The following is a 13,127-nucleotide window of genomic DNA, read 5'->3' as shown; positions in this document are numbered from 1 at the left end:
AACCATGTACAAGAGGGAAAAATGCTTTTCCATGTCCAGTTTTTGGTGGCCAACTCTACTCCTACCATGCATTCACTACCACAAAAGAAAATGTTAGCAGGCTATAGCAGAGGGGGTATGGCCTCTTTCCTTTATTATTTGCCTTTGCATTTGAGACAAAATATATTTACTGAGCAAATAACTACAATCACAACAGAAATAAAAAAGGATAAAATCATCATCCATCCTACTACCTTAACAGAACCATTTTCATCAAATATTAATGATTAGAAACACATGCATCCATTTGTGTTAAACAGTTATGACCACAAGACAGATAATACTTTGCAAATGATTTTTAACATCGCATCATCAGCCCTGGTACACCTCATGGAATTCATCTCCAGTGCAGTAGCAACTTTCTATTAAAGTTTATTTAACTATTAGACATTTAGGTGGCTTCCTTTTTTTCCTTTTCTGTTCTTTTTCTTTTTTCTTTTCTGATCTAAAAGTCTGCAATGAATATTTGAAGTTTGAGGATCAAAAGGTATGAAGAAATGTTACAACTGCCAATTTCACTAGTATGTGTAATTATAATGTACTAATAAAAAATTTAAGATTATCCAAATTGCTTTCCAAAAAGACTAATACTTTTCATTTCAACCTGCAATATGTGTGTTTGGTCTCACATTGTACCAATGCATACATTCAGGCTATTTCTGCTATTTATTCATATTTATAAGTGCTTCCTATGCCTGTCAAAGAGAAGAGCTCATTCAAGGGCAGAGAGTGCCAGGTTAATTATGGTGGAAGTTCATGCTTTATTTTAAGAGCAACAAATGCCATGGAAGGGTGAGATGCATGGGTTCAGGCACAAGACAGAATCTGATTTTAAAATTGTTCCTGGGAATGCACAGCAGCTGGCTCAGACTAGTAGAGCCCCTCAGTAGATAGATGTAGCCGCAATCCTTAGTTATCCTGGACAGTAGCAGTGAAGACAGAAATCAGCAGAACCAGAGGGACACCAGTTGAAGGGACAGGCCTTGGTGACTGTTGGAGGCTGAGAGCAGTGGGGGCAGGGGATATTCTGGCCTGGGCAGATCTGGAGTCAGGGTAGACATCTACAGGTTTCTCCATTTTTTCTTTTTCTTTCAGGGATGCTATTGTTTTCAGTAGAACTAGAAACACTTCAATTAAGCAAAACTAAACATCGTGACTCCAGCCAACTGGAGACTGTCTGATTTAAGCCAAGCATTTGACACCTGCAAAGCAGTCAAATATTTACCTTGGGCTCGGAGCTTGGCCAGCTCTTCGCTGAGCGAGTCCTGGGACTCTTCCAGCTGCCTCCTCTTCTGTTCCATGTTCTGCATGTAGTCTGTCAGAGATTTGATCTTGGCTTCGTGCTTTAAACAAGAAAACAGATCAAAAGGAAGAGGGAATGACGAGCAAGTGCTCATTTGAGCTTGCCTGGGACTATCTGATGGGAAACTACAAAGGAGTTTCTGGTGTCCCTTTACTGAGTACCAAAATCAAATGATGTCTGTTCTTCCCATTGCTGGGATTTGTAATTGAGGACCAGGACAGTCCTGTTTCTTCCATGTGCTTCATCTGCTTCATCCCCCACATCACTACTCCTGGCCCTCCCTCCTCGTCATCCAAAGCACCCCCCACCCACCATGTTTCTCCTCATGGAAAAGCATGTTGGAGGGTTGGGGGTGAGCTCAATGGTAGAGCACTTGCCTGTCTCACACAAGGCCCTGGGTTCAATCCCCAGCACCACAACAAGACAAAACAAAATGTAAGTTGTGCTGGAGAGGAAGGAACTAGGAAAGGGGCACAGCTCTGAGAGCCTTATTCTTTGAGCATGCCCCCGATTCCATCTTCAAATTTATATCTTTTAAATCCTTCAAACACACCAACTCCTGTGTGGGGGACTTTGCATTTTATGGTTTTCTCTCTCTAGGAAGCTTCTCTCTCCCCAACTCCACCCCCGACCCAGCACACACTGTCCTGGCTCACTCCTTACCATTCAGGCCCCAGCATCTTCTTCCAGTACTTACTGCTATATGATTTATCTTATCTATTTTCTTAATTGTTAGTTCCATGAATGCACAGAGTAGACATTTAATAAATTGAATGAAAAGAATGAATGAGTTAATGGGAGCTCACTAACTAAATAGGGATAGAGATAACTTCCAGGCATCTGGAAATATATAGAACACTCCCCTTTCAGATCTGGGGAGCTCACACTTAGGCAGGAGGACCCTGCAGGCCAAGCTCTAATAATGTAACTTCTCCAGAAAATGCACCTCAGCTGAAGCAGTTATTTTTAAAGGATAGTTTCTGATGAAGAGAACATATAGAAACAAGGAAGGTAGCATTTCAGTGGCAAATATTCTGTCAGATTCCTTAGAGTGCATCTGAAAATGGTGTCAAGGTTTCAATTACTTTTGCACTAAATAATGACAGAACCTTCAACTGTGTAAATTGTAGCAGAGTACGAAAATCTCATCTAATAGAAAACTGCGTTTTGCTAATACTCAAAGAACTTTCTAAACGTAACCACGAAACATCTTAATCTTCTTGCCTCTGATCTCATATTCTAAAGTCAGCATCACTCTGAGATCTGGACACTTGTCTTCATCCATTTACACAGAGTACAGCTGACACAGTTCCAATGGTCAGGTCAGTCCACAGAGGACACAGAGGGACTTGGATGTGGAGCTGGTACAACCAGCTGGAAAGAAAAGGTGCTGGGCTGCAGGCCATGGGCCCTCTGCTTGTGGCCTTGCCTTAGCCCCATCTGTTAGGGAGCAGGACACCTCAAAGCACATGCTGTCACTATCAGCAGTGATCCAGAAACCAGATTTGAGGACCACCATTCCCTAATGTTTATCATTTTCTTCTCAATTTTTATAAATTATAGAAATACATATTTTATAAGAGATAATAATTATAAAAACTATAAATTAGAAAAATATAAAGCATCCAGAAAAAGTGGAATATATTTCACTCATAAACCACTCTAACTTATCAACCATTTCCCTTTTATATAGTCCTAATGTTAGCTGTTGGGACACATTCTTTACAAAGTTGCAAAGCACATCATAGATCTATAACTCAGCATTTTCATTTTCACTTAACTTTATATAATCATACTTTCCAAATGGCTAAGTTTTATAGATTTTTTTTAATAGGAGTTGCATAATATTCTTCCATATAACTTTGTTTTTAGTCTATTAATAGAGAGTTGGGTAATTTATTTGGTTCTAATGTAAAATAATGTTATATTAAATAGCTTGTGCATAAGTTTTTAATATTTTTAATCAGGAAATGCTAACATCAAATGAAATGAAAAATTTTCTTTTTTGTGTAACTAAAATTATTGGACCAAAATATACTTACATTTTTATGATTTTGTATTTCCTAAGAGCTTTCCAAATGGACTAACCAAATTATACTTTTATCAACAATGTAAAAGCATATCGACCTCCCTGTCATATACTAGTACTGAGTAATATTTTCTAATACATTTTTCCTATTATGTTAGTTATAAAATGGAATCTGGTGGAACCATTTAGACAAGGACTTAGAGATGTTTCCATGATTACACATTATTATGCTTAAAAGCACAACAGAATGAAGCATTCTGTCTGTCTCTCAGTATTGTCAGGGGCCCCAGTCCTTGGTGTGCCTGGCTGTTTTCGTGCTGCATAAGGCAATGAGTCACACACAACTGGACCACTCAGAGAAACCTCAGCCCCAAAAGGCAAGCCCAGATATCAGTGGCAGCCCAAGAAACTGGGTTACTGTTTTCTGAAATGACCTTACTAGAACAAAAATACCTTTCCAATAGGAAAAAAAGCAGTTTGCTCATTGAACAAATGAAAAATGCCCCTAGGTCTGAAAAGTCCTTGAGACCTGGGCTTTGGGTTCACATACACTTTGGTTAGACTCTCAGCTCCATCACCATTCACTGGCTGTTTGTGTTTGAAAATATATTTAATCTCAATCTCAGTGTACTAATCTGCAAAAGAAAATAATAAATCCTGCCTACCAGGGTGTTTTTTAAGATCAAGTGAGAAAAAGCATGTAAAGCATTTAGCACAGGGTATAGCACACAGTAAACACTTGATAAAATGCTACATGATACTACTATTAATATTAACAGTAAGAGCAGCAATAGTTTCTGCTTTCCCATCTTAAATTATACATGTGATAGAGATTAAGGGATGCAGGAATGTTGCATTGGTTGATTGGTGTTTTAGAGATTCCATCCAATGTTGTCCAAACATTATATATATACTTATGTAGCCCTCTATAGAGATAGAGATATACGCATACATCCTTTAAAAAGAGAAGGGTCTCAAGGGGATTCGTGTCATTCACACAGCAAAATCTAGCTTTAAGAATCTCTCAGAGTCAGCTCCTGGTAGTCCCGCTACTGCAGTTTATACTCTCTGCTGTTTGCTGTCCTCTTCTTTCCAGATGTTGCAAACCTCTTGTTTCTAAACCCCAAATGATTAGTCATAGTGAATATGTCACTGTTTTGTTGGGATTAGTCTTGATGACAAGTAGAACTATATATCAAGGGTCACTGAATCTCTCAAACAACTGTAAGCTTCTAGTATTCTGTATTTTCAAAGAAAAGTAAAGTTTGTTAATCATTTCTGGCTATTAAAAAAAAGAGAGAAGAAGAAGAAACCTGGGCTGTCATTGCCTGGGGAGGTCATGCTTATGTAAAGCAAAGGGTATAACTATCACCATTATGTCCCATCAGCACCAGTAAGGGCACGGAGCGGGGCGGATTTCAAGGGGGCCAGGTGTGAAGTGAGGAGGAAAGGGCGGCTCACCTGGGAGATAAGCAGCTGGCAAGCTGCCAGTTCCCGCTCACTGGCGCTCATCTTCCTATTGGAATCCATCTGGGCGCTCTCAAGCTGTTTGCTGCGGTTCACCAGGGACTTGACCTCTGACTTCATCTTGCTGATGTAGAGGCGGGCCATGGTGAACTCCTCTTCAATGACTCCATTCACATCTGCCAACTGAGCACAGCAGGGAACGCACTCAAATATCACCAACAGTTTCCAGAGGCTCAGAGATTCCCCTGAAACCTGACCATGGACACTCAAGCTGTCCACAGATTTCTAGTTAAGCATCTCTAATCATGAACAAGCTGAAAATGCTCTCTGAGAGGTGCCACATATTCAACCCCAAATTCTCCGAAACCTCGGCTGAAACATCCAATTGAAAATCTCTGCCAAACATAATCCTTAATGAACCAGGTTTTTCGTTACAATTGATCTTTAAGAAAAAAGAGATGACATCAGGAGAAAAGGCACTGCAGGTTTCAGAAAGAAGATAACTTTAGAGTTACGTTCTGTTCAATGCCTTGCAAGGTGCATCTCTATAACGGTAGGGGGGTCCAGTGCCCCTACGGGTGACCTTTAATTTCTATAAAAGCACAAATCAAAGTTTTGATCATGTTCTCCATAATCTGTTTATTCAGTTAGAGAAGTAGACTAATGCCTTAATGTTTCTATAAGCAACCACAGCAAAGGACTTTCTATAAAGTCCTTGACAATGAAAATTCATTTCAGTTTCCTCTTGAAGTTTCTATGTGTGACTTTTCATTGCTACCAATCGACTTTTCCTTGCCTTTTCACACCAGTCCCTTCCAAGCAGACAGTTATCTGAGAACAACAGTCCAAATTTACCTTTAAAAGAGATTCTAACAGTCATCATTCCTGCATGATATATATTTTCTAAGTTTCAAATTTCTACTGGAAACAAAAATTGTAGCAAGATATTTGGGATAGACATGCAAGATATTTGCATCTGCTAAGATGCAAACTGATCTGGAAGGGCAATTGACCAAAGGAGCAACTGTGTGTTTACTTTTGTTTAACCACCAGAGGGCAGCCTCGCACCTTGGGAGAAGACAGTAGTCCAGAAACCAGCAGGTGAACCCTGACTGACAAGAGGGTTAAGACAGTGACTCCCGCTGTTTTCTTTGTTTGTTTTTGTTTTGATATTCTACAGCACACGCTCACTACCCACTTGTCATTAATTCAGCATATATCTATTTTAAGTAAACATTGAGTGATGGTAAAATGAAATTGGATATCAGCTCTGAAAATTAGTAGCCAATATGAAATACAATCATCAGATACCTTGGTGTCAATCTTCCCATAAGAATTCAACAACAGATCAGGCACACTGATCTCTAATAACCAGCTACTCAAGAGGCTAAGGAGGGAGGATTGCAAGTTCGAGGCCAACCTGGGCAACTCAGACCTTGTCTCAAAAAGGCTGGGAATGTAGCTTAGTGATAGAGTGCCTCTGGGTTCAAACCAGTACCAAAAAACAAACAAAAAAAAAAAACCCCATAGCGACAGTACTTAATAACAACACCAACATCAACAAGCCAATGCACGATGCAGAATCTATGTTAACAGGAAGAAAATCTATAAGTATCTGTTGTAACTTTACCTTCATGGAGGTTCTTGATCAGCTAGTTATATTTTTTAAAAAAATTTTTTTTACTTGTAGATGGACACAATACCTTTATTTTATTTATTTATTTTTATGTAGTACTGAGGATTGAACCCGGTGCCTCACACATTAGGAAAGTGCTCTACCACCAAGTTACAACCCCAGTCTCTCAGTTAGTTGCACTTCTAACTCCCAAGATTTGCGAACCAACACCACTTCTCCTTACATTCCTTTATAATCCAAGAGCCTGGAGACGTTAGGTGAGGAAAGCCTACAGTATTTAAGTCCAGTTTTGTTCTTGTGCCTTTGTCCCAGCATGGAACAAGATGAAAAACATTTTCCAAAGCCCGGCCAGATGTACCCATACATTGCCAAGCTCTTTAGAAAGGTACAGAACATCATGTCTTCCAGGTGGAACTCAGAACGTACATTAGCTTCTGGCTGGAAAATGCTACTGAGCCAACAGCTCAAGCATCCTGGGAAGAGAACAAAGTCCTCTTATCCTCTAGGTCTGTCAAGATAGGACACTTGGTCTTCTGTGCCCAGATTCCAGGTGTTATGATTTAGTGTGAGAGGCCCCTTAAAGCTCATGTGTGAGATAATACAGAAATGACTGGAGGTGAAATTATTAGATTATGAGAGCTGTGAATAATCCATTTGGTAGATTAATAATTTAAAAGAACTAGTGTACTAGGTGGTTACTAGAGGCAGGTAGGGTGTAGCTGGAGGAAGTAGGTCCCTGGGGACATGCCTTTGGGGTTTATATTTTGCCCCTGGCACCTCAATCTCTCTGCTTCCTGGCAGCCATGAGCTCAGCCTCTTCCACTGCAACTTCTGCCATGAACTTTTGAAACCAAAATAAAGCCCAAAGTAAACTTTTCTTCCTCTAAGTTGTTGTTGTCAGGTCTTTCGGTCGGTCACAGTGACAAAAAGTTGACTAATATACCAGATAAGCTGGGAAGAGTATATATATATATACAACAGACTTGCTGCCAACTGACAGCTGAACATTTCTTCCTCCAAATGAGACCATAACTTCTGAAGCCTACTCTTATCCATGTCCAATGTGACAAAACGATAATCCAAACAAATGGTTTTTAACTGTGAAGCTTCTTACCAGACCTCTACAGAGGTCATATATTTAGTAGTTTTGTGTTCAAGAGTTCACAGTAATTCCAATACACTGTTATTTCAAAAAGAATAAACCACGGATTTGCTGCTAAAATTTCATTTATTTGTAACTCTTTTAAGGATTGACAATGCCCCCAACAGTACATATTAGACCATATGGTCCTGTACTAATGGCCAATCCAGCAGAAAAGACTGCACCATAGTGAAATTAAATGGGAAGTAGATCCTGCCCCTCCTACCCGTGTAGAAAGGAGTCAACCTCACAACCACCCTAAGTCTCTCAAGCATGGAATGACCACGCAAGGTGAGAAAGTATTGCCATTTCTAGACCAAGTGAAAGGTAAGTGAAGTGACTTTTTAAATTCTCAAGTGCAAAAGTTAAAACAGGACTAAAAGAAGTCAGTGTGGGAAAAAGAAAATTAGTCAACCCAATACATTTTATTTGCTGTACCTCAACTTTCTTCCTGTTTTAGTCAGCTTTTGTGTTGCTGTGACTAAAATACCCAACAAGAACAACTTAGAGGAGGAAAAGTTTACTTCAGAGATCTCAGTCCACTGTTCTGGGCTCAAGGTGAGGCAGCACATCATGGCGGAAGGACCCAGAGGAGGAAAGCTGCTTAGCTCATGGAAGGGTCAAGAAGCAGAAAGAGAGTGGGGAAGAGGCCACGGGGAAGATGCCCACTTCCAGGGCACACCCCTAGTGACCCACCTCCAGCCATGTCCCACCTCCCTACAGTTTCCACACAGTCAGTCCATTCAAACTAGGATGGACTGATTAGTTACAGCTCTCACAATCCAATCATTGCACAAACTCAGTATTCCTGCATTAACAGGAGCTTTTGAGGGACAACTTACATCCAAAGCCTAACACTTCCTTTTAAAATTTTTAATTGAAACATAATAATTGTACATATCATTTTCTCTTTCTATTCAGTTTCTGGCTAGACTCACAGACATCTTTGCTTAAAAAAATGCCCATCAACACAGGAGGTGGGGGCCAACTAACGTAGCTGGTCTGTTAACACTGGGCTCACCTTTTCGTTTATTAGGCTCATCTTGTTCTGTTGACTAAACAAAACATTGCCTGGATTCTGGAAATGTTTCAAGACACCACTGACCTGGGGAAATATGGAGGTGTTTTTATTTTTATTTGTTTTGATTTGTTTTGGTTTTGGTTCCCTGGATGTTCAGGTCTGTCATATTCTACAATGAGACCAAGGGAAATTCCCACAGCCATCTTTTCTCCTACCATAGAGCTCTACCAGAAAAGACCCTGTGAGAACTGAGAGGGCCTTGGAACAAAATATAAGATCCCTGACACAGACATTCTTCATCAGCTTATTTTCCTACACCACAATAACTACCCATAACCAAAAAGAAAAAAACCTGTACCTATAATGTTAAGCCTAACCAGTATGTGCAAAAGTCACATGACGTCTGAGCTCACAACCTGTGAGACTATCTGGGTTTATCTTACCGTTTTACAACTTAGGAAAAAGAGGCCAGGGAAGCATAGCAACTTGCCTCCTGTCAGTTCTCATGGCCCCAATGATTCAATTATAATTATAAGAAAAAAATAAAACGAGAATGACTAAGAACATGATGATCTGTGAGAGTTATCAATGAAATTAACTAGGGCATCCAATGTCTGCAATCTAAAAATAATCTCCGAAGCATCCAAGTGAGTATTTAAAAATAATCTCAATCATACTTCAGATTCCCAAAGGTAAGGACTCTCTTTTTAACGCTGAAGTACCCAGACACTCTTTGATTTCATTAGCATTTTCATCAGCTCTATTTTAGAACTTAGCATAAAAATACCTTCCTTTATCGTTATCAGCAGCAGGCACCAACTTCCCATAAATCAACTCCGCCTTCATATTGTGAGGGCCATTTAATCAACCCAATGTCAGAATTTTATTGCTCAACACCAACATATGGTTCTAAAAATTAAATCCTCAAATATAAAATCACCAAAGTGGAACTTAAGAGGATTAACCCTATAGTACCTGAAAATTCTGTGCTAAAATTAGGCTCATTCACAAGGATTCATGAAACATTCAGTTACAACCGCGGTTTCATGAAAGACTGAGGAAGTTGACAAGAGGTCGTATACCCTAAGTCTAGACCTGCTCCACCATCCAAGGGCAGCTTTCTGTTTCCTGGAAATACTCTATAAATGGAAACCTAATCTTGGGAACCTCTTCTAGATTTTACAATCCCGTCTCACAGCCAGAGTGCTCCCACTCAGGATACTAACATAAAATTTATCCTTTTAAAGATAAAATGCCTAAACTCAAAAAGTTCAGTTTTAGTGATTTGTGAGGAGGAAACTTAGTGGTATAATCTCATTCCCTAGCTCAATATAACCAGCATACGCTTATCAATGAGTACTCTGCACAGGTGCTGTATTATTTTAAATCTATGGTTATCAAAATATTATGGTATTGGCATAAAGATTAGATCAATGGAACAGAACACACCACCATCAGCCCCACATGCTTTGGGGACCAATAGATATGTTCGTTATCTTAAGGATTGGTGATGGCTTCATGTCTGTACTCATCAAAACTTCTCAAACTATACATTTTATGTGAAGTTTACTTTATGTAATTTATACTTCAATAAAGCTATTTTTTTAAGTGTCTATCCTATTTTTTCCAGTTAATGACTATAATGGGCTCTTGCTACTCTTTTACTCCCTTGACATCAGGACCATCAATGTACCCAACCCTAGGGGACCGGTAATGCTTCGTTTAAGTCAACTGTGTAATCCCATTCTCCTTGATTTCCCAGCTTCCCTTGCCTTGCTGTTTGGGGTGGTCTCATGATCCAGTTCTGACCAATGAGGTAAAGGGGAAAGTGTGCTGGGAGCTTCTGGGATATATTTCCCTCCTGGATGAAAGTAGTCAGACTTTTCAGACCATTCTGTTTGGGATGTGGTTGAGTGAGGATGTAATGATTGGTGTCATAGCAGCTATCTTGCTAGCATGATGGAAAATCCTAAGGATATGAAAAGGGAACAAGCTGAGAACAGAAAGGAAATAGAGAAAAAGACAGAGTTCTTGACATTATTAAGCCACTTAACTAAATCAAAATACACTTCTCAAATCCTAATCAGCAAAAGAATCTCATTAAATTCTGATTCTGTAGGTCTGAGGTGAAGCCAGATCACACTGAATAACAAGATTCCTGACTTCTTGTACTGTGGATAAATAAATGCAGTTCTGTTTCTTAAACCATGGTTAGAATCCTATTGCTTTCCTTGAAGGATTTCCCAATTCATTTTGTTTGGTTGGAGAATTCTCACTGCATTGGGTTCTTATGGAAAAGGAGAAATACTATTCTGAGACTAAAACTTCAGCTTAAGCTATCTGATTCCAAACTTTTTTGATATTGGCAAATGAGTCTAAGGAAGAAACCAATTTGCATAAAGCCAACTATGATTTGAAGACCTTCCCTAGATTTAAAAAGGGATTTTTCTCCTCCTCACCACAACACCCACTCATTCAAATATTTCCCAGCACCTGGTGGATACTAAGTATTGGATGCTTAAAAGAATTAAATGCAGGAGCTGAAGAAATAGCTCCTTTTGGAGAGCGGTCGCCTAGCATGTGCAACGTCCGCGGTTCAAATCCCTGGCCCCTCAAGGGGGGGGGGGAATTAAATGCAGAGGCTGCTAACTCAGAATCACACTCTGATAATAACGGGTAGAGAATAAAAAGAGGACTGACTTACGGTCTTCACATCATTGGTGCCAATAATTCCACCTATCTCCCCCAGATCCTTCAGCAGCAGATTCAGGATCTCAGTAGCCCTCTTTTTCTGGTGGTTGCTAAGCTCTTGTAGCTGGCTCAGTTCTCTCTGTGTGGTTGTCAATGTAGTCTGAAAAACAAATTCCGACCACAAGTTAAAAGAGTTGCACATCAATTTCACACAGGCAACCTTGCAAAGAATAACAGCCTCATGTAAGATGGAGCTCTTTTATTGTTTCTTGTGATTTCAACATAGAGTCCTTTTGAGGCAAATTGTAACACAGCACTGTATTCTTTGATAAAAAGAGGAAATTCATATCAATAAGTTACATTATGTGGACCAATTATATGTCTGTAGGTCAGATGACAATTCCCAGGTCAGTGAAATCAGTTATTAAAAATAAATAAAATCCAAACTGAAACCCTTGGGTTTATAACATTGAATCACTTCTTCCTACCACCAGATATTTTGTTCGGGGTCTAAACAAGCTACAGATGTCCCCATCTCCACTGCCACACAAACTTGCTCCCCAGGTCACTTCTAAATTCCCACCTACTTCATAATAGATAGGTCTGGAATAGGTGGCACAGAAGAACACTAATGAGGTTAGAAAACAGCTTAGAAAAAAATCCCCCAATCTTCACAGTGAAGCTGAATTAAACACTACTCATTTTTTTTCAAAATTAGTTAAATTCAACGAGATGTATCCTTAATAAATAGCAAATGTTCTATTTTCTTGCCAAACTTTTACAAATTCTTCTCTTTCCCATCTTTCATGTATATATCCTTAACCAACTCTCGGCATCAATAGAATAGCCATGTTTTGGCCTCTTGATATTAACTCAGCCTACAGAGAAATAATTCCCCTATCCCTAAAGCTGTGGAGGCTAATTCAAAGACATTTATGCAATTCTCCCACAGGCAGCTACTTCACCAGAGAATTTTTTTTAATGATCTGACTAAAATAGTACTCTAAACCAGTCTAATAATACCTTGATTTGACAGAAAGTTAGAATTTTATTATGGAAACTGTTTCATTGTTTTGAGAAGGAAATAATGCCAAAAACTAGTTAAAAGAATCCTGGAGAAAGCACTAGGCAGAGAAAACCTAGGTCTCCTTTCCTAAGTGACTTCTTGGGTTTGTTTACTTTTGTTCGGCACTGCTGCCAACTGCTTATTTCACCTTGTTTTTAAGATCCACAGAAGCAGGGTCCCCATCTTGGGAAGCCACTAGAATGGTCTCTGTGCAATTGAATGTATGGAGCAAATAGCATTTCCTGTCAGCTTTGTAGTCCCAGGATCAGCACTTTCCTGTACCATCTGCTGCTTCTCCTTGCCCAGGAGGACGGGATGTTTTCCACAAAGTAGGCTGACCAGAATCCCATGATACCAGGTCACTGGGTAGAGATGTCAAGGGCAGCAGGTTATAGCCACTCGGCTTCACTACCCATTTTCCAGCCACCTCGTCAGCTGTTTGCTGGCCCTGCTTGCCTGCGCCTAGCTCACTGAGCAAAACCCACAGTATCTTTCACTGGAAGAACCTGAGAATAAGGAAACATGCAGACAGAAACACTGGCTAAAATTGGACAGCAAACCAACAGGGACAGCTTAGTTCCCAGCTTCTGAAGGAAACAGTTGAAAGAAGTAGCTGAGAGGAGGGAAGGGATTTCATCCAGCGAGCTGTAAACAGGAAGAATGAATTGCAGGTCCCCCAATTCTTGCCTGTTAATACCAATACTTTGAGGTTTATTTACTGATATTGTAGGATA

The 13,127-nt window shown here is 39.8% G+C and overlaps 1 protein-coding gene across 1 annotated transcript in view; it reads right to left on the bottom strand.

Annotated features, from left to right (window-relative positions):
* The window catches only part of Kif5c (kinesin family member 5C), a 152,801-nt gene that overhangs the window by 31,812 nt on the left and 107,862 nt on the right, over positions 1-13,127 (bottom strand). Inside the window, exons 15-17 of the mRNA XM_047544429.1 lie at positions 11,341-11,487; positions 4,833-5,021; positions 1,265-1,382 (exon numbers count right to left, since the gene is read on the bottom strand). Coding sequence (XP_047400385.1) covers positions 1,265-1,382; positions 4,833-5,021; positions 11,341-11,487 — 454 coding nt within the window. The remainder of the gene's footprint in view (positions 1-1,264; positions 1,383-4,832; positions 5,022-11,340; positions 11,488-13,127) is intronic.

Source organism: Sciurus carolinensis, chromosome 3 (assembly GCF_902686445.1).
Source record: "Sciurus carolinensis chromosome 3, mSciCar1.2, whole genome shotgun sequence".
In the NCBI taxonomy this organism is placed as follows: domain Eukaryota; kingdom Metazoa; phylum Chordata; class Mammalia; order Rodentia; family Sciuridae; genus Sciurus; species Sciurus carolinensis.
The sequence above is the reverse complement of the archived record's forward strand: the minus strand, read 5'-3'. Positions and strand labels throughout refer to the sequence as shown.